Below are 23,350 nucleotides of genomic sequence, written 5' to 3' on the forward strand. Positions count from 1 at the left end.
AGGAGGGGTTTGGACTAAAGACTTTCAAGGTCCTTTCCAGCCATAAGATTCTATGTTCTGTGTTCATCTTACCTTATTCCCCATAGTTTCATAAGTACTGTATTGCGAATCTTGAACTTTTTGGAATTAACCTTGACTGGTGTCTTAATGTTGACTTCATGTAATAAAAGTCCTTTTAAAATTGTGTTTATTTTTCTGTTAGTTTAAAAATAAAATGAAAATGTTTTGCTTTTCTGATGTGCTGTAATGTGGAAGGTGGTGAGAGAACGAAAGACATTTGCTGCTTGTCATGACTTTAATGTTTAACTGCAGAAGGCATACATACAAGAAGTGGGAGAACTAAAGCCCAAGAGAACTAGAAAGGCTACAAAATACAACACATGGACCAATACATTTACAAAACATTCAAAATCCTTACAAAATGGGCTGTATTGGTCCTTTTTGTTATTTTTACAAACTCAAACTTTGTGGCCACAGGGGAGCAGTTAACAGATTCACATCCTCCCCCTCCCAAATTTACAAACATAAAGAAAGAAAATCTATAGGCCTGGTCGTTTCTCTTGCTAAAAGGATCAGCCCTCTTCCAAAGGGCTGGAGATTTCTCTCTGTCAAGGAGTGCCGGACTCTACTGGCCGGCCTCGGATGGCAGCATCTGGTACGGGAAAAGCAACATCCTGGGTCCCAACACTCTCCCATCTTCCCTTTAATATTCTATAGGATCCTGAGCATCCTTTGTTTTTGGAGAATTTTGTGATTTAGAAGTCCCACCCCCAAGAAAAATAAGTTACATAATATTTAAACTGGCTTTTCCATACTCTTTGGGAGTCCGGGAATGTCAGATGAGCAGATCTGCCCCAGACAAGGGCTTGGCATCAGCAGCCACTTTATTATAAGCTGGTCAGGCACAACTTATGTGCCTCTCTTGAAACACAATATGCACAAATCCAAAGTTCCAACAAATATTTCTGTTCTGTGTATTTACAATAGTTCAAAATTATATTCACAGTATCTTCTGAATTTTGGCCAAGAGTGAGAAACTTTGTTTTCAACTTTGTAACTTGCCCACGTAGGAGGAGATTTCTGGCCAAAAGACCTGTGGTTTAAGCCCAGGAGGGGGGGAGGGAAGGCAGCCCAATGGTCTAGGCAGACCTACCCATTTTCTTCTGTCAGCTTGATAGAGAGCTCCAGGCTGGCACCATCCCTACAAAGTTCGCTTTTTCTAGCTGGCTCCAGTTCCTTCCATTACTTGCTGTGCCTGTTTCTGCCCCATGCAACACTGTGCGACTGACTGGAACAGCCTAGAACAAGAAGAAAGGACTTAATTTCAAGACAAATAGATTAATCTCCCAATACAAATGACTTTGTGCTTCAGATTTACTCACTTTTCAATTTCTGGAGCACAGTGAACGAACTCATGGTTCCAGAATTTAAATGCTGGATTTTTAATCAATTCAATGAAGGTGATTAAGAGGCCCCAGGGATGAGGCCTATTTACAATCAGTCGTTCTAACAAAACCCTGTTAAAAACCAAGATGAAATTATGAAAAAAAAGGCAAAAAGCAGAAACAATTACAAAGCCTTTTAGGGCAAACAGCAATAGCTCACTAACATAGCTGCAGTGACATTGTTAAATCTTAATTTTAGATCTGGAGCATGCTCGCCCCTTAAATCTTAACAGGCATAATCTGGTTTTCTGGTTAAAGAGGTTTTTTTTTTTTTTTTTTTTGTGCAACTTTTGGCCTGCAGAGGAGTAAAACCCTGCTTATCTGTTGAGTCTCATATCTTTATTTTTATTTTATTTATTTGTTTCCATTTCTATACCGCCCTTCTCCAAATAGGACTCAGGGCGGTGAATAGCCAAAGTAAAAAACAGAGCATATAAAATTTAAAAACAGTATTAAAATAATTAAATATTTTGGCCGTGAATTAAAACAACCCAATTTAAAATCAATTTAAAATTTAACTCAAGCCAGCCCAGCTAGGCTTCTTCTGCTCATTCTCAACAGTACCTGGTGATCTGCTCTTGAATAGCTTCTGTATTGGCTTCTGCAAACAAGTAAAGCATGGTGCAGCTGAAGTAGTGCGTGTGGCTGTTGGGATACCGCAACTGATTGGCAATTGCATTCAGGAAGAGGTACCGACCTGGAATGGAGCACCAAAAGAAAATGAGAGAAAAGACAGGTTTGCTTTCATCTAACACCTAGTGCACAAAATGTGGTGCCCTATATTTTGTGCAAGCTGGGAAGAGGCTCAGAAAATTGGCCAGGTTCACACAATTCAAACGAGTCAGCCATTCTTCCCACCATCAACAAACATTTTATATGGGATTATAAAACAAAGGATGCTGGTGTCCAGCTCTGTTACAGGTAGTCCAGAGGCCCTGCTTTTGCCCTTGTCTCAATAGGGAGCAAGGAAAGCCAACAAATTCTCCAGAAAAGAGGTCGGACACCAGAGGGAGCTTCTTCGACCTCAAGTCACTGGCTGCACGGGTAGTAAGAGTGTTGGGTTTTTGATATGTGCAACACAACTATTTTGTGGGCTGCACTGGTGTCCAGCATGTTTCTGGATGCATTTCAAGGTGCAACCTGTCCCTTTAAAGCCCTTCATGACTGGGGGCCAAGTTACCCAAGGGCTCATCTTCTCTCAGTCAGGACCCCGAAAACAAGCTACTTTCCCCAGGTCCTGTACTTTGCAACACATACAATGTTCATACTTGTTGGGGATGAGAGACATTGATGAGGATCTGGGAGAAACAGACTATCTGGATTCCTGTCAATCAGGATTCAAAGTAGTCATAAGGTAGTTATGGTGCCCCTCTGTGGCTTTTAGTACCCATGACCATGATATCCTGCTGGGTCACTGCAGGAGCTGGCAGCCTTTCTTCAGGGGTTCCACCTCTACCTAAGCCGGCAGCTCAGATGTAATCTAAAGGAGCAACACTTGAGGCTGTGGTTGCTCCAGAAGACTTAATCCCTCCATATTACTGGAGGAAGGGGGATGTAGGTCTGTGGTGATCCCGCTATTTGGAATTACCCCTGGTGGTTACCTTCAAAATATCCTGAAAAAGCAGCCAAATGCAGCTTAACTTGTCAACATTCTCTTTCTTTAGAATGCTATTTACAGCCCACCTCTCTTTTCTTAACCTCTCAAATGAGAGGGATATGGATTGCATTATGCCATGTCCTCACGCGTGAGGGTTCACATGAGTCCTGAATAGAATGAGAATAATCCTCCTCCTTGTAGCCAGTATAAGTTAAATAGTTGTCATTTACTCTAGTTGTGAAATAGTTGTAGTTAAATAAAAACCATTTCTGGAGGCTTGGTTAGGAAAGTATAAAGGTGGTCCCATGACCCATAAAATCACATTCGCAGCTTTGTTCCCAAACCCCCTCCTGCTTCTGGGTTACCTTCTGTGTCCAGATCGACAGCAAGGTTCTGGAAGATGTCCATGTGGGCTGAATGAGTGATGGTGCTCATGGACGGTGTGCTGCCCTTATTATGAATGTGTGCAATCGCTTGTGTACCGACATAAAGCACCAAGGCATTGATCAGCTGAATATTGTAACGATTGCCAGGCTCATTTGATACCTGGTGGAACAAAGGCAAATGAAGGAGAATCATTCATCTGGAATAGACTTCTAAGGAAGTGTGAAATTTGATAAAATTCTGGGAGCGAGCAGTTTCTCCACTTTTCCTACCACTCACCAAGCAAGAGCTTTACAACTTAAATATACAAAATTTTAAAAGCAACGGTATCTGCGACATATTAAGCATGTAATGCAGTTTTAAACCTTGCTGGCTTTTAAAAATGTCCAGGGGAGTGGGGAGGCTGAAGCGTGATGGACTGGCCCAGGGATTAGACCTGTTTAATAAAACACCCATCTGTGTCCTGGGAGCAAATGTCTAGCACCATTCTCACTATAAATTTGATCTTGAACAAAGGTCTCACCTGCAAATTGCTGCGCAAGTCAGAGAGGAACGTGACCGGAGAACGAGTTTTGAGATAGGAATCCAAATCCTTCTTGAACTGAGGTGGCATCACACCAGTAAAATTGGTGAGGATCCGTGGAGCAATATTGATCTCACTCAGCATGTCAACCTGTCAAGAATGCACCAACAATCTTAGCACTGTCATAAAAGACTGCAGTTAGCATGTCTTTTAAGTAGCACAAAGTAACTTTACAGGTAGTCCCTAACTTACAACCATTCAGCGATTGTTTGAACTTGCAATGGTACTGAAAAAAGTGACTTATGATCATTTTTCACTCTTAAAACTGTTCAAGCATTTCCATGGTCATGTGATCAAAATTCAGACACTTGACAACTGGTATGTATTTGATGGTCACAGTGTCCCAGGGTCAGGTGATTCCCCTTCTGACAGGCAAAGTCAATGGGGAAGCCAGATTCACTTAACAACTGTGTTACTTAGCAATGGAAATTTTACTTATAAGTCAAGGACTACTTGTACTTGATGTAGGATATACAGTCAGGTCCAGAAATATTGGGACATTGATACAATTCTAACATCTTTGGCTCTATACACTACCACAATGGAGTTGGAATGAAACAAACACTATGTGCTTTAACTGCAGACTGTTAGCTTTAATTTGAGGGTATGTACATCCAACTTAGGTGAACGGTGTAGGATTTACAGCAGTTTGCATATGTGCCTCCCACTTGTTAAGGGACCAAAGGTAATGGGACAATTGGCTTCTCAGCTGTTCCATGGCCAGGTGTGTGATATTCCCTCATTACCCCAATTACAATGTGCAGATAAAAGGCCCAGAGTTCATTTCAAGTGTGCTATTTGCATTTGGAATCTGTTACTGTCAACTCTCAAGATGAGATCCAAAGAGCTGTCACTATCAGTGAAGCAAGCCATCATTAGGCTGAAGAAACAAAACAAACCCATCAGAGAGATAGCAAGAACATTAGGCATGGCCAAAACAACTGTTTGGAACATTCTCAAAAAGAAGGAACGCACCGGTGAGCTCAGCAACACCAAAAGACCCGGGAGACCACGGAAAACAACTGTGGTGGATGACCGAAGAATTCTTTCCCTGGTGAAGAAAACACCCTTCACAACAGTTGGCCAGATCAAGAACACTCTCCAGGAGGTAGGTGTATGTGTGTCAAAGTCAACAATCAAGAGAAGACTTCACCAGAGTGAATACAGAGGGTTCACCACAAGATGTAAACCATTGGTGAGCCTCAAAAACAGGAAGGCCAGATTAGTGTTTGCCAAACAACATCTAACAAAGCCTTCACAGTTCTGGAACAAGATCTTATGGACAGATGAGACCAAGATCAACTTGTACCAGAGTGATGGAAAGAGAAGAGTATGGAGAAGGAAAGGAACTGCTCATGATCCTAAGCATACCACCTCATCAGTGAAGCATGGTGGTGGTAGTGTCATCGCGTGGGCATGTATGGCTGCCAATGGAACTGGTTCTCTTGTATTTATGGATGATGTGATTGCTGACAAAAGCAGCAGGATGAATTCTGAAGTGTTTCGGGCAATATTATCTGCTCACATTCAGCCAAATGCTGCAGAACTCATTGGACGGCGCTTCACAGTGCAGATGGACAATGACCCAAAGCATACTGCAAAAGCAACCAAAGAGTTTTTGAAGGGACAGAAGTGGAATGTTATGCAATGGCCAAGTCAATCACCTGACCTGAATCCCATTGAGCATGCATTTCACTTGCTGAAGACAAAACTGAAGGGAAAATGCCCCAAGAACAAGCAGGAACTGAAGACAGTTGCAGTAGAGGCCTGGCAGAGCATCACCAGGGATGAAACCCTGGTGATGTCTATGCGTTCCATACTTCAGGCTGTGATTGACTGCAAAGGATTTGCAACCAAGTATTAAGAAGGGAAAGTTTGATTTATGATTATTATTCTGTCCCATTACCTTTGATCCCTTAACAAGTGGGAGGCACATATGCAAACTGCTGTAAGTCCTACACTGTTCACCTGAGTTGGATGTACATACCCTCAAATTAAAGCTGACAGTCTGCAGTTAAAGCACATTGTGTTTGTTTCATTCCAACTCCATTGTGGTGGTGTATAGAGCCAAAGATGTTAGAATTGTGTCGATGTCCCAATATTTCTGGACCTGACTGTATACACAAGCTGCAAGAGATGTCTACTTTTCCTTTAGCAAAATTTCATTCATAGTTTACTCCTATATTTGTGAGCAATCTTAAAGAGCCATAGGAATCTTTTCATCACGTCTCCAATGTGACCATCAGGATACAAAAGCAAGGTTTTCTTAACAAGGTTATCCAAATGTCAAGATGGCTGCTTCAGTCTTTCAGGCATCTCAAATCCCCACCACTGGTTGCTTCCTGCTCTTCAGGGCAAAAGCCTTCCCTCTGCTCCTCAGATCTCGAGGCTTGTAACAACTGCGCTTCATCCAGGGTTGGTGAGACCCAGTGATCTAATCTGAGGCTCTCAAGAGTAGTTGGATTCTTATGTCATTTTCCTCTATTCTCTGCTCTCCAGTGAGCCTTTTCTGTTTTCTGGGAGGGATCTTGGCACTGTGGTGTGTCTGCAAACTCTTCACAGCTCCTATTTAAGAATATTCCCCTTAGAGTGGAAAGTAAGTATTTTTCCTGTCTTTTAGAAAGGGCATCAGCCTCCTTTTGTAGCATCCATCGTACTTGTCTTCAGGGAACAAAACAGAGGGCATTTCTGCAGGGCACAAGAGCAGTTTCCTGCATCTCTCAGTTCCTCCAATGGAAACAAAAAAGCTGCATTCTACATAGAACTTTGTTCTGCTTACTTATAGCAATAGCAACAGTAATTAGACTTACATACCTGCCCCACAGTGCTTTAGTTTATAATAACAGTGTACTGCCCCCAACAATCTGGATCCTTATTTTACGGACCTCAGAAGGATGGATGGCTGAGTCAACCTCCTGACACGTCAGGATCGATCTCCTGGCTGTGGGCAGAGTCAGTCTGCAATGCTCTCCTCTGAAACTACTTCAGTGCAAGTAATGCTCCCTCTACAAGCACTCTGGCAAAACCAGGGACGCAGCAGAGCTCCTGAGTTCTTCATCTCCTTCCCCCTAACTGCTCTCCAAACCCTCTTCTTGGTGCAGCCATTGTGTTATGCTAAGTGGGACAGACAGGCAATTATTGAACTGAACAAACTGGGACATTTGGTGCTTTCCTTGCAGCATGCTTTTGAAAGAAATGTAACAAACTAAGAGAAAATAAGATGGAATTGAGGTCTGCCACACCCAAGGTGCACCAGACTGCAAACTGAGAGGCCAAAACTACAGTTCTGAATGGCAGGAGGGACAAAACACAAAGAAATAGTAAAATGAATCGGTTGTTCTTAGGAAATTTTTAGTTTAGGTTTTATCTGAAAAGTTAGGATAGTATCAGAAGGAAGCTTTAGTGGGAATTGCTACCCAATGATGACGATTCAAGATAACACCAATTTGCTAAACTTAAGAACCTGAGATGGAAGATGCATTACAGGTAGTCTAAGTCTGCATCAACAGAGGGACAGAATCAAAATCACGTGAAGTGATAGTACTGCTTTAGAGTGCACTGGTAAGACCACACTGCATCCAGTTCTGGTCGCTGTGAGAAAAAAGATGCTGAGATTCTATAAGGAGTATAGAGAAGAGCAACACTAGGGGTATAGAGAAGAGCAACATTAGGGGTGTAGAGGCTAAAGGGTATGATGAACGGTTTCAGGAATTGGGTGTGCCTAGTCTAGTGAAAAGAAGGACCAGGGGTGACATGATAGAAGTCTTCCAATATTTGAGGGCTGTCCCAAAGGCCAGGGAGGCAACCTATTCTCCAAAGCAGGATTAGAAGTCATTAAAGATCCAACCTAGAACTAAGGAGAAATTTCCTGACAGTGAGAACAATTAATCAGTGGAATGGCTTCCCTCCAGAAGCTGTGGGTGCTCCAACACTGGCAGTTTTTAAAGAAGCGATTGCACAGCCATTTGTCCAGAATGGTATATGGTCTCTTGCTTGAGACCGGGGACTGGACTAGAAACTTTCCAAGGTCCCTTCTTACCATGTTGCTGGTAATGTTGGTGACCAGAATTGGAATCAACAACTTGATCATTAAACAAAGTAATTGCTAAGTGAATCTGCAACTGTTCTTATGGTCTTACTACAGCTTTCCTTTGCTTTATAGGCCTGTCAAAGGTGAGAATCACTGTCTTAACTGTTAAGGGTTGCTAAATGAGAACAAGCTGCAACACATCATACAGTCTTAAATCTTTCAATGTTACAGAACTTGCAGTTTATTTATTTATTGAATGTATTTGGTGCCCATCTCGTAACGAACAACTCTGGATGGCTTCCAGCATTAAAACAATAAAATCCTAACACATAAATATCTTTTAAAAATGAAAGTACCAAGTATCTTACCTTAAGGTTGGGAGTGAAGGGGTCAGGAAGCCTCATATTACGTGGAAAGGCACTCAAAATCAGATTCCTCAGCTGAATACAGTTTGGAGGAATCACATCACAAAATCCATAGTGGTAATCACAAAGGAATTCTGGGAAATCGTGTAATAATACCAGTAACACACGTAGTGTTCCCTATGAATAGGAACATTAAGAGGAGAAATTACCAATCTATCATGAGAGAAAGTGTGAGAGACAGAGAGCATACAGACACTCAAAGATAGCAGAATTGCAGTTGTTTATTTAGCATATGGCATGTCATACATGGACTAGCAATATATATTAACATTTCATACCCCAATAAAATATAAATGTTAAAAAGATCTATGTTCAAATACCAGTGCCTAGGCCATCTAACCACTGAAGCGCAGCATTATTTATATTAAAAAATCAGATACTGGACTGGTAGATGCCCTCAGCTTTCAGCCAATCACGATGTAATCTAGAGTTTGACGTGGGAGCCCGCAGTCACACTGAGGGGAGGATATCAGGCCCCATTTATACAAAGAGCCCTGGCAGACGCCCTGTGCAAATCCTATTCAGGGTTGTACATTGCTGATGTGGTAGTTCAAAACTAGCACTTTTTTTTATGGGGTCATTTATATGTCTTCCTATATCTGGGTGTTTGGCGACCCATTTGGCTTTTCATTGGGAATTGATGTTAAAGTTGCTGGGCAGATATTGTGCAAGGGCCAGTGGGGGCTTCCTGGATTAGAGTCTTCTGGCTGATAAATGAGGAAGATCGGCATGCACCGCTAGGAGTGGGTTGTTCATAATTTTTGCAAACTTAAAGTCAAAAGATAAGGACTCTACCAATGAGTTATATAGTCAGTCATAATGGAAAAATCCTAGAAACATCACTAACGTGAATTTATTGTAATCAACTAATTTTGTTAGAAGTGGCATTAATGAGCACTCAGATCATATGTGCATTAAAAGTCCTTGGTTTCAGCTAGATTTAAGAGTGTATGTGTTTTAAACAACAGTAAAAAGTAATACAGTAATACAGCAATCTTTATATGGGAAACTGTAAGGAAAAGCATTCTGTTAATTCCTTCAGTTTGTTACAGGAATTAACTAGCCATTCTACTTTCTTCTGGTCTGTTCCAATTTCCCTTCTTCCCCTCCTCAAATTGTCTCCTAATTTACCTTGTACAAAATTTGCATAGGCTTGGCAAGTTCCACATTTCTCAGGAAAGGAGCCAAATATTTAAACAGGTCAATCAAGAGTTGTGCATACATGGGCCAACCCTAGAAAGAGAAAGAAAGGAATTAGAGCAATGTCCAGCACTTCCCATCTAACTCGTGATTAAACAACTTGTACTCAACAGCATATCAGGACGATTCTAAAGATGTTCAAGGTCCCAGAAACAAATATAAAAGGAGCGGAAGTGGAATAATGAATTGGCTTGCCTGGATTGATTTATTGTTTTAATAAATGCTAAATTTATTTGCTGCCCATCTTGTCATGGTGCTACTCCAGGCAGCTTACAACAATAAAGTAGAAAAAAGGTAAAAAAAAAAAAAAGTAAACATAACAATAACTAAACAATAAACAACAGAAGTACAATAATATGAAATGAAAAATGCAGTAAAGCATACCAGAGAGTCTACCTCAATGGCTGTATTGAAATTCAAGACTAGAGTAAACTGATTGAAAATTAAAGGGTAGCTCTCAATTACATTTCCTCAAAAGAAACATATACTAATGAATGTAATCAATAGCAAGGATCACTTATGCATTTATCCATACATGTTTTCCCCCCCACTGACACAGGCCCCATTCCAAACCTTCTGGAGACTTCTGGCAGAAGCTGCCGTGCATGCAAGACATGGGCCACACCAATCCTGAGGCTGAAATAATCAACTGCTTTAATGACAAGAGAAAACGAAGACACAAAACAGGATAGGAGAGCAGACTAGATGAAGGGGTGCCTGACATTCGAAGTCTTCCATTATATTCAAGTGACATGTTCTTCATCAAGGTTTTGGTGATCAACCAATCACCAAACAGCAGAAGCAGGGTTGTTGCTGAAAAGCTGAACCACAAACTCAGCTTGTTGTACAAGGCTAGATGATGACACCAATGAACTCGGAGCAGCATGGCCTGCATGACTCCAAGGCCACAGCTGGGAATGGAAAAGTATTGAAGACTCCATTTATAGACCACAGTCTGTAATTTTTGAACTCCATCCAAGGCATCATTAGTCTTCACAACAAGCCATTATTGTTATCACATAAAAACTCCAGGCATTTTTAGTATGGCCAAGAGACCAAAGCTACAGGTTAGCAAAGCATGGCTGAGGTTATGATCTTCAACACCATTTCTGATGGTGACTAAGAGTATCATGTGTTTGATTCCTCCTTTGAGAAACATTTCATCTTTATCTAGAGAAACTGGACAATTTGGTATTTGTCTTCTGAAACACTTTCTCCAATGAGAGTGTTATTCTGTCATGTATGCCTGATAACAGGATAAGTGCTCCCGAGAATGAGCTCATAAAGAGTAGGATTGCCCTATATTGGATGATAAACCAAGAAACTTTCCTACAGTATATTGCAAACTTCTTTCATGATTCCTGATCCTTTGCTAATTCCTCACTTCAGCAGCAGGTATCAGTACAAATTGAACTAAGGTTAGAACCACAGCAGCTTTCAAAGCACAATTCTCTCATTTCAAAGTAAAGTAGCCTTGATTCTTATGAAGCCTACGCTGAGAGCAAAGGGAGGCTGTTTTCCGTGTCTAGCTAAAGAACATCAACCTCGGGCCTAAAAGTCTCAAATTAAGGAGGCGTGAGAGAAGATGTTAATGGTCTTGATCTTGAAAGATGCCTGGAACAAAGGGATGAATGACACAGGAAGATGGTCTGATCCCCAGTATCTGGTTGGGGGAGGTTAGCATGCAACCTTTATCTGTTTTATCTCGTTCAAGATGAAGGTTGTGACCATTTGATCACTGACTTCTCCAGTGTTGCACTTGAATGGTGCTGGGAAAGAACATGGGAAATCCCAGAACTTTCTAAGAATTTGAAACTGACAGCATGATGTGGAGGTCAATAGATAAAAATGGATTCTGTAGTCTTCAAACCTTTTTTCTCACAGCTGTATCAAGTGTTTGTGGCACTCTTGCATAGCAACAGCCTGGCAATGGTTCAAAGAGCAGTTAGCAGTTGTGGCTAGGAAAGCCTTTGTACAATTTATATCCTGTCCTGGATTAGGAATCCCTGTGCTCAGTCACTCAGGTCATCTCACGTTTTAACGATTGCAATACACTCTACATGGGGCTACCTTTGAAGAGTACTCGGAAGCTACAGCTGGCACAAAATTCAACTGTGTGGTCAATTCTTGGGGCCCCTTTGCCATCTTCACTAATTTTAAGTCAATTTTAATGTTAATATTTATTATTTCAATGTTTTAATGTTTTATGCAGCCGCGCAAGTTATAGTGGGTGCGCCTAGATACATCCACATTACACCAATTCTCCGCGAGCTGCACTGGCTCCCTATTGGTCTCTGGGTGCAATTCAAGGTGTTGGTCATTACCTTTAAAACCCTAAATGGTGTACTAGGTTTTGGTAATAAGTTTATACATGTTATTTCAAAACTGTATCAAAAAAGTAGTGCAAGAGTGAAGGTGAATGGAAGGTTGACAGAAGAGATAAGATTGGAAGCGGGTACGAGACAAGGATGTCCCCTGTCTCCAACATTATTTTTATTAGTTATGGAAATTTTGACTAAAATGATAGAAAAAGATGAAGAATTGGAAGGGTATAAGGGATATAAGATAAATCTGTATGCGGATGATACTTTGATTATTTTGAAAAATATAGAGAAAGATTTGAAAAAGATAAATAAGCATTTGGAAGAATTTGAGGAAATGACAGGTTTGAAAATAAATTGGTCAAAATCTGAACTATTAATGAATAATAATGGTAAGGAGTGGGAGAATATGCAAGAACAACTTGGGATAAGGATTAAAAATACATTGAAATATTTGAGCATAACACTTTCACTCAAAGTTAAAGAAATGAAAAAACTAAATTATGACGTGGTGATGAATGAAATTGAGAAAAAGATAGATAAATATAAAATGATAAAGTTGTCTTGGTTTGGTAGAATTGCAATGTGTAAGATGATGTTGTTGCCAAAGTTTAATTTTTTATTTGAGATGTTACCGTTAAACTTGACAGAGAAAGATATTGAAGGATATCAGAAGAAATTGGATAAATTTTGCAATGGTGGGAAAAGACCTAGATTAGTGAAGAAAATGTGGTATCAAAATCAAAAGGAAGGTGGATTGGGAATCCCCAAACTACTCAATTATTATTGGGCTTATGCTATTCAGACTGTGGTAAAAATATTTAAAGGTGAAGATAGTCATTGGAGAGATTTAGAATTAAAAGACATCAAGAGATTTGGCTCAACATGGTTTTTAGATAAAGCCAAATCAAAATGTGTAATTAATAGCTATTGGTTAAAGGGACTGAGTAAAATTTGGAATAAATTTGTTAAAATTTTAATTCCAGATATAATTTTCTTAGGGAAGACAATTGAAAATTGGCCGATTAAAACTAACATAAGTCGTGATAGGGTAATGGAAGATGAAAATATACAAATTATAATAGATTGGTTAAAAACTTCAGAAAATGAAAGGAGGAAAAAAGAAATCATTGAAAAATTGCGTTTAGGCTGGTTTGAAAAAATACAGATAGAAAAATGGACTAAGAAAGTAAGGGACAATTGTTCGATAAGTAGAAGTAAAACTGAATTTGAACATTTAGTATTCCAAATTAAGAAAGATGAAATTAGGCTAAAAGGACTCGTTAGTAAGATATATAAGATTATAAATTTTGATGGAAGACCACAAAGGGTGATGAAGTTGAATTGGGAAAAAGAACTTAATATTAAAATATCAGATTTAGATTGGAATGTGAATTGGAAGAGTAGAATTATGAAGACTTTATCTGTAAGGATTAAAGAGCATAATTATAAGGTTGTTTGGAAATGGTATTTGACTCCATTAAGATTGTCATTGATGGATAACAAAATTAGTAAACAATGTTGGAGATGTGATATGGAATTAGGGACTTATGAACATATGTGGTACAAATGTGATAAAGTTAAAAAGTTTTGGCAAGAATTGGAGGAAATGATATTTGAAATGATGGGGAAAGCAATAATATTGAGACCAGAAACTATATTACTGTTGATAATTAAGGAAATAGAACCAACAAAATATGAGAAAGAATTGATTATAATTATGATTATAACGGGTAGAATTATAATAGCCAGATATTGGAAATTAGATGTGAATTTTAGAATAGAAGAATGGTATTGTGAAATGTGGAAATTAGCTTTAAACGATAAAATGACATGCGATATTAAAATTAGAAATGGTGACTATAAAGAAGATATTTTCTGGAAAATTTGGAAACCATTCGTGGACTATGTGCTGGGAAAATTGGATGCTTCGGTACCTGTACCCCGAGAACGTGGATTTTGGCGATCATGAGGATATATCCGAAGAACCAAATCTTCCTTTCTTATGTATAGCACAGGGTGAAGTATTGTATATGTTGTTTGTAATGTTATTTAAAAAAATTTAATAAAAAATTTAAAACAAAAAAATAAAAATAAAAAATAAAGCCCTAAATGGCTCAGGGCCAGGCTATCTTCGAGACCGCCTTCTACCACATAGCTCCCAGCGACCGGTAAGATCCCACAGAGTCGGTCTCCTCCGGATCCCGTCAGCTAAACTATGTCAGCTGGTGGGCCCGCGGGGGAGGGCCTTCTCTGTGGCTGCCCCGGCTCTCTGGAACCAATTACCTCCTGAGGTCCGGACCGCCCCCACCCTATTGGCCTTCCGCAAAGCGGTGAAGACCTGGCTCTTCCGGCAGGCCTGGGGCCGTTGATCTCGTTATAATGATCTTGCGAGACCTGGCCATGAATTGGAATGCATGTGTTTTAAAGTTTTTAAAAGTTTTAATGTTTTTCTTTTTAACATTTTTATGGGATTGTTCGCATTGTTTTATTCTTTGTTGTAAGCTGCCCAGAGTCCCTTGGGAGTTGGGCAGCATAAAAATGCGACAAAATAAATAAATAAAATATTTTATTGATTTTACTTTGTTTTTAGCCACTTAAGAGTTGCCTCTAGGTGAGATGGGCAGTGTATCAATTTAATAAATAAATAAAAGGTTACAGGTATCCCTCATGCATTTATCTCTACGGCATATAGTCCTTCAATCAACCAACCAGAATAGAGCTGGAAGGGACCTTGGAGGTCTTCTAGTCAGCCCCCTGTTCAAGCAGAAGATCCTATATCATTTCAGACAAGTGAATATCCAGTCTTTTCTTTAAAAAACCCCCAGTGATGAAGCACCCACAACTTCTAAAGGCAAGCTGTTCCACTGCTTAATTGTCCTCATGGTTAGGCAGTTTCTCCTTAATTCCAGGTTGCTTCTCTCCTTGATTAGTTTCTATCGATTCTTGTCCTGCCTTCTGATGCTTTAGATAATAAATTGACCCCTCTTCTTTGTGGCAGCTCCTCAAATACTGGAAAACTGCTATCATGTCACTTGTAGTCCTTCTTTTCTCTGGACTGGCCAAACCGAAATCCTGCCAAACCGAAATCCTGCAACTAAAACTGCATGTGTTTTAGTCTCCAGGCCTTTAATCATCTTAGTTGCTCTTCTTTATACCTTTTCCAAAGTCTCAACATCTTTTTTTAAATATTGTGATCAAAACTGGATGCAGTATTGCAGGTGTGGCCTTACTATGGCTTTTTAAAGTGGTACTAATACTTCACATGATTTTGATTCTATGCCCGTTTATACAACCAAGGGTTGTATTAGCTTTTTTGGCTGCCACCACACACTGCTAGCTCATCTTTAATTGATCATCCTTTAGGACTCCAAGATCCCTCTCACAGTTACTGTTTTTGAGCCAAGTTTCGCCTAATTTGTACTTGTACCTTTGGTTTTTATAAGACAAAGGCCAGGACCATCTGAATAGTGACTTATGATATAGGACTTCAAGGTCAAAGCCTGATCACAGAATTTGTTATTTTCTGCAAGGGATTCCTTGCTATTTTCTTCTTTCTTATGATGATTATTCAAAACAACTCACAGAGAAAAAGAACATTCCTAGTCCACTGAACAGATAAAAACGTGATACTGAGGGGATGAGTTGGATCCAGCCTCAAGCTGGCAGCTCTGTTGAGAAAGCCTTGTTCCTGTATAAACTGTTAATTTCTATGAATGGGCTCTATACGTACCAAATATATAGAATGAAAACATGACCAAAATTATTTATGATTAACTTGTATCCATGAAGCAGAATTGAGTTTCAATACCTTAAAATTAACAGACTTAGCTTCTTAGCCACTTCCATATGGCAAGGTCTTCAATCCTGGGAACTAAGACTTGTGGACTTCAACTCCCAGAGTTCAGAGAATTCTGGGAATTGAAATCCACAACTCTTAAAGTTCCCAAAGTTAGAGATCCCTGCCTTATGGAAAGATAGGAAGTACATTATATTAAACACCATACAGCCATATAACCCAAATCTACAACCAGGATACATTTTGATAGTCTGCTGAAGCTTCATAAGTAAGAAAAGATAAACTACAGCCACACCTTCTGCTGTGGTGTATGTGCCAGCATCCTTGCAATAAATATCCGATGGGAGATCAGTTCTAACCAAGCATAAACAAAACCTGGAGCTTTTGTAGGTCGCAGGATGTGAAATGTATTGCTAAAATAAAAATACAGTGGTCAGTGGGATATTAACCAGTAAAAACCTGCATTATAATCTGAGAACATCATCAATAACAGCAACAAATGGAAACTATAATATAAACAGCTTTTTCTAAAAACAAAAAGCTGCCTTGTATATCATATTATAGCCACAGAAATATAAATTGAGGACTACCTGCATTGCAACTTCAATTTAATTGCTAGGTCCATAAAACCATCTCTAATATACTAACCAGACTTGCTTTTCATATATTGCTATTTCTCCTGCGTGCCAAAGGGACAGCACCCTTCTCTTTTGAGTTGAAGCAGTTTCCATCTATCCGAAAAAGTGTCTTGATTTCAATGGACTGAGAAATCTGATGGGGCTGCAAAGGAGTGGCCAGTTTCCTTCCTAGCTTAGTCATGATGTCTCCCTGTCTCATATTATCATATTATTACACCATGGCATTTTTTCAAAGGGTCCAAAGGTGTCACTGAAGTTTTTAAGCCGCTCCTCATTCCTGGCTGGTGAAAGGATGATCCTTGGGCTCCAGGGGCCATCTGCTCTTTCGCTTGCCAAGAGAGAAGCTTCCCTACTGCCCTCTGGATAACAACCCCACCTTTCTGTCATCTAATGGAAATGTGCTCACTGTAAGAGGAAGACTTGTGCCTGGGCAATGGAAATTCTGGGCAACCAAGTTTCCCAGAATAAACCCTTCCCCGAAGAAAGCAAGGGCTCTGGCTCAGAACAATTCCTCAAAAGAGATATTCTTCAGCTTGAAAGGTCCACCCTTCTTCAGGGAAGCACATGCATTCTACATGTCTGCATGCATACACTTCTTTTTAAGAAATGACCAAAATATTTTGATGGCTCAGGCAAGAACATATGAATCTTGCGAGGTTAGCTATCTTTTGGCCTTTAAAAATAATGGGTTTTATTTCAAAAGTATTTCTGATTGAGGGTGCTATCTCCAACAGTCAAAAGACCCCAAGGCACTGGCTCTGCAAGCAGAATTCCAAGATTGCAGAGACCTTGAAGAAGAAGAATATAGGTGTTGGAGAGGATCAATAGCTTCACTCAGTGCTTGCTTGGGAAAAGACAGATGAGATATTCAAGAATTCCATGTGGCCTCAGACAGTGGATGTTGCAAAGGGGATGAAAGGGTTCAGTCAGTGTGATCTGCTTGAGACACTCTGATCGGGACGTGGGGCTCTGAAATCATTACTGGCCAAATGCAAAGGGCTGAGCAAGGATGCACTAGAAATCCTACCATGAGACTGATTCATTAAAAAAATGTTTTCTCCTGAAAATGTGATGCCTAGTAAGACTGTAGCACCTTCCACCAAATTCAGATGTTTAGGTGTTCCACATTCCAAAATGTGGAAGAGGAATCTGGTTTAGAAAGCGCAACTCTTTCAGGCTGCAGATAGTTCAGCAATACCAAATAGTACTGAATCTGCTAGTGTGTTTCACTAGCAGTGAAGTTCACTAGCAGTTTCAAGTTACCTGTCTCTCATGGCTATTCAGTAATTTAATCCCCAGGGCTAGAAAATTTGGGGAACAAATGTATGGAGGAGAAGGGTTGGAGACTCTCCAGAGAGCCACTTTAGGAATCTCCACATAAAACTTTCCTTTCCCAATGTCCTGGCAACCAAAATGAATACCTCAAGATGAGTCAAGTTTTGAGAAAAGAGTGCTGTCCGCAACATTCTTCTAAGGAAATATTTCCACAAGTGCTCATAACTTTCCATTTGGTTTCTATTTGGTTAAGAGACTGGTTTTTAGTAATGAATCCTTACTTACTGAGGGACAGTAACTCAATAAGCATAAGAGGAGCATTTGATCACCTCTGGCCACCATCTCCCCTGCTTATAAAAGAGACAGCCCTGTAAGTCTGGCTTATTGCCACATGCTGTCTGTTTTCAGGTGCTCTTCTATACCTACCAGAAAGCTGTGAGAGTCTGAAAGTTGATAGTTTCCAGGACATGTTCAGGAGCATTTAATTCTAACAGTAACATGATGAAAATGCGGTGGTAGGGAAGTTGCTGAAATTCACTCTGACGAACATCATGATCCTGCAAAAGGACTCCCACTACTATCCCAAGAACCTGTAAATGCAAAAGAATGAATTGACTCAGCATGTGATAAAATCACTTTGAAAATCTACCTTTGTAATTACAGAAAACCCTTGTAAGTAACAGTTTATGGAATATTTTATTTTTAAATGTTAAAAATATTTTATACGAGGGAATATTTTCCCTTTATCTGGTTGTAGATATCTATGGCAAAGTGACTGTACTTATCCATTCTTTTATTTTTCCCTTATTTAACAGAGAGCACAAATTCATCTCATATTCATAAATATATTCTTTTAAGCGGTCAAAACATTTACTATCTAGTAGCAATCCATACAGGTATGCCAGTATTCCACAGGCTGAGGATCAGAAACACTGAATATCTCAATAGGTAGGTGTCAACTTGCAAAGCTTTCAAGTTGCCATGAGCAGGAGGGAGGGAGAACTGATGGAGCTGATTGATTTCCTTAACTGAAACTACATTCCACAGCAATCAGTAGAAGAGTGTTGGGTTTCACAGCCAGCCAAAGTAGTTAATTGGAGAATGTGATTTATGACACGGCCAGGGAGGAGGGGAGAGAGAGGGTCATAGGGGAACATAAATCTACGTGGGATTACTGCATCCAAATATTGCCGAAATGGTGCTCCTAATAAATGACTGCATTTCTTTTGAAGTTTGGCTCATGGCTCATGAATTAATTAAGGCATCTATCGGAAACTTCACAGTAGGTATGGGATGCAATACCAATTTACAAGCTTTGTGTTTGTAACATCATCTTGTGTTAGTGGAATAATGTCAATGTTTTATAGCGCCCCACACAGCTTATCATCTGGGGAAAATGACTTCACTAACCTTATTAAGCAGGTTGATTTTTGTAACTGTGTTGGTAGCCTCTCCAGAGTGCTTCACCAACAGTGCAATAAGGCGCACAAAGGCATCCAGGTTGTGATAGCACTTGGCACGGATCATAGTGGGGTTTGCAGCAGGGTTGTGCTGCTGTTCAGCTTGAGCACGATAGCTGATTTCAACACACATTTCAGTGCAAAGACGGAAGAATCTTGTGATCAAGTCATCAGTTTTCAGGATTCCTTGTTGATGCATCTGTTTGGGGATGGCAATGAATTCATATTTAACAAAACATATCTTTAATACAAAGAAGTATTGATGTTCTATGGAACATGTTGGAAGGCAGTGAGTGTAATGGGCTAATAATAGATTAAATCTCAGCATCTCACTCACTAGGGGTGCATCATCAATGTCAGTCATGAAGAACCAGGCAAGCACTGTGGAGCTGTGTGCTGGCTGAGAGGCCCATAGGACCAGTTTTCTCTGTTGGTTGAGATCCTAATGCCACACCCTCATGGGGTATGATAAAGGAAAGGTCACTCAGACCCAAGAAAAGATGGATGGATCGCATCAAGGAGGGCATTGACCCTGAAGATGCCCTGGATTGACCCACAAGCGGACACTGCCATAGTGTAGGAATAACATAGTCCTTATGGTCAATCCTGCTGACAGAGGACCATTCCATGTTCCTGAAGAGCAAGGAAGACTGACAAAGAACTTGAGCACTTCTTGTGCACTCTAAAATGAGGCACCATTTATAGTAAGGAATGCTCTCAAGAGACTGAAGAAATAGATATTTCACTCAGAATGACGCATACAAACTACTTATTGACAATGACAGTATTTCAATGTCAACTTATTCAATAGCAATGCCAAATTTGTTTATTCTAATGAGTCTGACTCCATAAAAAGTTTTTAACTTACATTTAATGCTAAACTATGACAGACATTGCAAACTGAATGCAAATATAATATTATTTATATATAACTGTACCATTTAAACACAAATGAGGAAAGGGAATTAAAATTATGTGACTGGCTATGGATTCTAAATATCCTGGAGTTATAAAGACAACAGAAATATATGTAATTTCATTCTAAAATTGATGCATACTATAAGTCATCTTCCTCAAAGCACACCTGGGATATGTACATTGTAAAAAGAGCAAAAAGGTAGCTTCACTAACACCATTGCCATGGACTCAGTAATAAACATTCATATTCAAATATATTTTCAGACCAGTTAAGTATGGAACTTAATTTTGTTTCACCATATCACACAAAATATTACCTTCAGGGAATGTTAGCAAGGTGTGATACTTATCAATGCCAATAGGTGAAACCTAGAGTGTTCATGAGCTCTACTAAAAGAAGCCATTATTTCCATTTAGAAACAATTCACTAGTCTTTTATTGTCTGAATTATTAATATTTATCTCACAGTGTTATTCTTTGAAGATGTAATCTTTCAGAATAAAATCTTATTTTTGGGAGGGTTCAGGGTGAATTTCATATAAACATCATAAAAACAATCTGTACTGGAGCATGTTAAAAAAAAAATCCAAAATGTTCAGGGTCGGTCAGTCAGTATAGAAATTTGAGACAGGGTTTTTGCTTTACATTTCTTATTTTATATTCCTGAAGTTTGTAAAAAACATCTCTATTCCAACTGTGAATAACGCAAGCAAGTACTCTCCAGAAAAGGGCTCTGAGCCAACAGGTAACAGGTGAGCATGAAATGACAAAGGTGGATTTAAGAGCAATCTGAAACAGTGGATATTAAAAGGCAAGAGTAGGTCTCTCTGCAAACATGTCTAAGTAATTTGTTTCATCCAACAATACTGTGAATTTGACAACTACTATCAGGGATCCTTGGTATTCTGTGAGCTTGGTTGTTTTCTTGCAGACATTTCATTGCCCAAACTAGGTCACATCACCAGTGCTAGTGAGGAGTGGGGTTTGCTCTCAGTTGATGTTCTACTGGTTTATCCTGTCAGTATTGGTGGGGGTGTAGAGGTTCTTTGGTGGGGCTGTTTACTGTTGGCGTGTTTGGCAGTTCCTTGATTGGGGTACTATTCACTTGATTGTTGTGTGATCTTAATTTTAGAGTTATTCTATGCTTATCTGGGTGTCGATTACTGACAGGGAAGTGTTTTGGTCTTTTTGTTCCCTTTTTGGCTTGTTGCTTGTATCTTTTGCATAGTCTATAGACATTGTTTATGTCCATGTGTCTATTGATGGCTAGGCTTCCAGAAATTCCTTAGCGTTTTTAGACTTGGCTTGGTCTAGGATGATCAGTTTCCCAATTGAAACTATGGTTAAGTCTGTCCATATTGACAATTATTATTTTATTTAACACTTTTCCATAGTAGGGTTGGCTGTCATTTGGTTGCTGAAGCCACTACAAAGTGCTCTGCAAGGTCAGCTGCATATACTCTAAAGTGCCAGAATGGGAAAAGAATTAAATACATGGTGGACAACAGACAAGTTAACTGTACTGATTAATTTAATGTAATTATTTAATTTTAATTCAATAGTTTTTGTTATGATCCCATCTATTTTCCCATAAATATTTTGCAATACAATACCCAATGCATTCAAAATGCAGGTCTTCAGCCGTGCCAAGGCTGCAGCCTACGCAAGGGTAGTCAAAGGAGCTTCCTTATGTCGTAGAGCTGCTTTACTGTACATGCTACCAAGCCAGGCCCAGGCATGTGATGGATTGCTTCCCCCTTGGAGACAAGCTCAGGGCATTATGTTTGAGGGAGAAAGGATCTGGCAGGCATTCCCAAAGTGGTTACCTGTTCAGTTACGGTTGGCAGCAAACTTTTACCAAAGCTCAGCAAACTTTGTTGACTTTGTTCTCCTTTGCTTTTTGCCTGTTTTTATTAGCATCCTGTAAAATGTTTTCACTATTTAGAATTTTACATGACTTAACTTTGTTTGCTATTTCATACTGTTTATTTTTGCTCTGCATCTGATTTAAGCTTATAGTTTAATGATGAAAGTAGATAATTTTCATTCAAACTATTTAATATGGATTCCAGTACACTGATGCGACAATTAATACACTTTACAAGTTCCATAATCATTATGTCATAGTTTTGTTGAAAAAAAAGCACCTCTCTTTCCCCAAGTTCTACCTGTCCAACAAATGCAGAGAAGGCTTTGGTGCTGTCCCGGCCAGCGGCTGCAGAATGGTAAAGATTCACCCACTCCCTCAGGAGATACTCTGCTTTCTCCCTCAAGCCTGGAGGATCATCATATTCTGAGGCTTGAGAGATCCCAGAATGCATCATAAAGTTGGGTCCGCCATGAGCACGATCAATCATGGCTTCATAGTTGGACCGCACCACTTCCATCAACTGTGGCAACCTGTAAGAATAAAGTTATATGGTCGGCTTCTGTACAGCTAGAGCCCGTCCATAGCATACATTATTTTAGCACTTGCATCTCACATATGCCATATACAGGTAATCCCGAAGTTACAAATGTAATAGAGCCTGCCAATTACATTGGTAACCCAAGGATTTGTTAATTGGATCATGTTAAATGAAGGTGATCTGTCCCTGCTTTCCCCAATGCATTTGGTAATTGGATGTGCCGTTAAGTGCACATGAGATAACTCAGGGTGGGGAAGACCATGGAAGACCTAGTGCTGGAACAGGCCACCTGCTTCTGAACACCCAAGGACTATCTCATGTTCCGTTTACAATCCCCCATCCCATTATCAATCACTCACTTACCTTTCAAGGAGTTCCAGAACAGGCTGATTGCTCCTCCTTTCTCGCCAAACAACTGTGTCCTCTCCAGCCTATCTGCCATGTGGCTTGCATGGCAGCGTGCTTGCTTGCTCCCGGTGCTCCAAAAGCAGAGCAGTAAGAACAGAGGCAGAGTGGGGTGAGTGTGCCCTGCTCAGCTTGGCTGGCTCACTGAGGCTGCCTGTGCAGGACACCCAATCCACTTTTAGAGCGCCAGGCAGCCTTGGTGAGTCTGAAAGAGGCCTCCATCCCCTTTGCTTTTGGTATGGAGAATGGAAGCCTTCTGGGGCGTGATCTCATGCCCTTGCAGGACTCCATCCTCCACACAAGAAGCCTTTTGCAAAGGGGATGGAAGGCTTTGCAGGCATGATCTCACACCACTGTCTGTGCAAAAAGCTTTTTGCAACAGCTTCACCAGCATCTGAGAAGACGGCGGCTTTTCTATCATAGGGCCCTGACTCTGCAGATCTTCAAAAGGTAAGGGAGTGA

General features: G+C 40.0%; 1 protein-coding gene across 8 annotated transcripts in view; it reads right to left on the minus strand.

The window, feature by feature from the left end:
• Positions 1-276: 276 nt before the first annotated feature.
• Positions 277-23,350, minus strand: part of CNOT1 (CCR4-NOT transcription complex subunit 1) — a 164,662-nt gene continuing 141,588 nt past the window's right edge. For 5 of the 8 annotated variants that reach the window (XM_060681493.2, XM_060681496.2, XM_087877186.1 and 2 more), the window contains exons 39-49: positions 22,223-22,475; positions 19,108-19,356; positions 18,124-18,287; positions 16,080-16,197; positions 9,596-9,697; positions 8,408-8,581; positions 3,950-4,099; positions 3,408-3,588; positions 2,010-2,142; positions 1,383-1,517; positions 277-1,298 (exon numbers count right to left, since the gene is read on the minus strand). In XM_060681493.2, the coding sequence (XP_060537476.1) occupies positions 1,220-1,298; positions 1,383-1,517; positions 2,010-2,142; positions 3,408-3,588; positions 3,950-4,099; positions 8,408-8,581; positions 9,596-9,697; positions 16,080-16,197; positions 18,124-18,287; positions 19,108-19,356; positions 22,223-22,475 (1,738 nt within the window). In that variant the 3' untranslated portion in view covers positions 277-1,219. The remainder of the gene's footprint in view (positions 1,299-1,382; positions 1,518-2,009; positions 2,143-3,407; positions 3,589-3,949; positions 4,100-8,407; positions 8,582-9,595; positions 9,698-16,079; positions 16,198-18,123; positions 18,288-19,107; positions 19,357-22,222; positions 22,476-23,350) is intronic. The other 3 variants (XM_034425696.3, XM_034425699.3, XM_087877187.1) reach the window with 1 other exon arrangement.

The sequence above is a fragment of the Pantherophis guttatus genome, chromosome 11, assembly GCF_059756535.1.
Source record: "Pantherophis guttatus breed Tessera chromosome 11, ASM5975653v1, whole genome shotgun sequence".
Classification (NCBI taxonomy): domain Eukaryota; kingdom Metazoa; phylum Chordata; class Lepidosauria; order Squamata; family Colubridae; genus Pantherophis; species Pantherophis guttatus.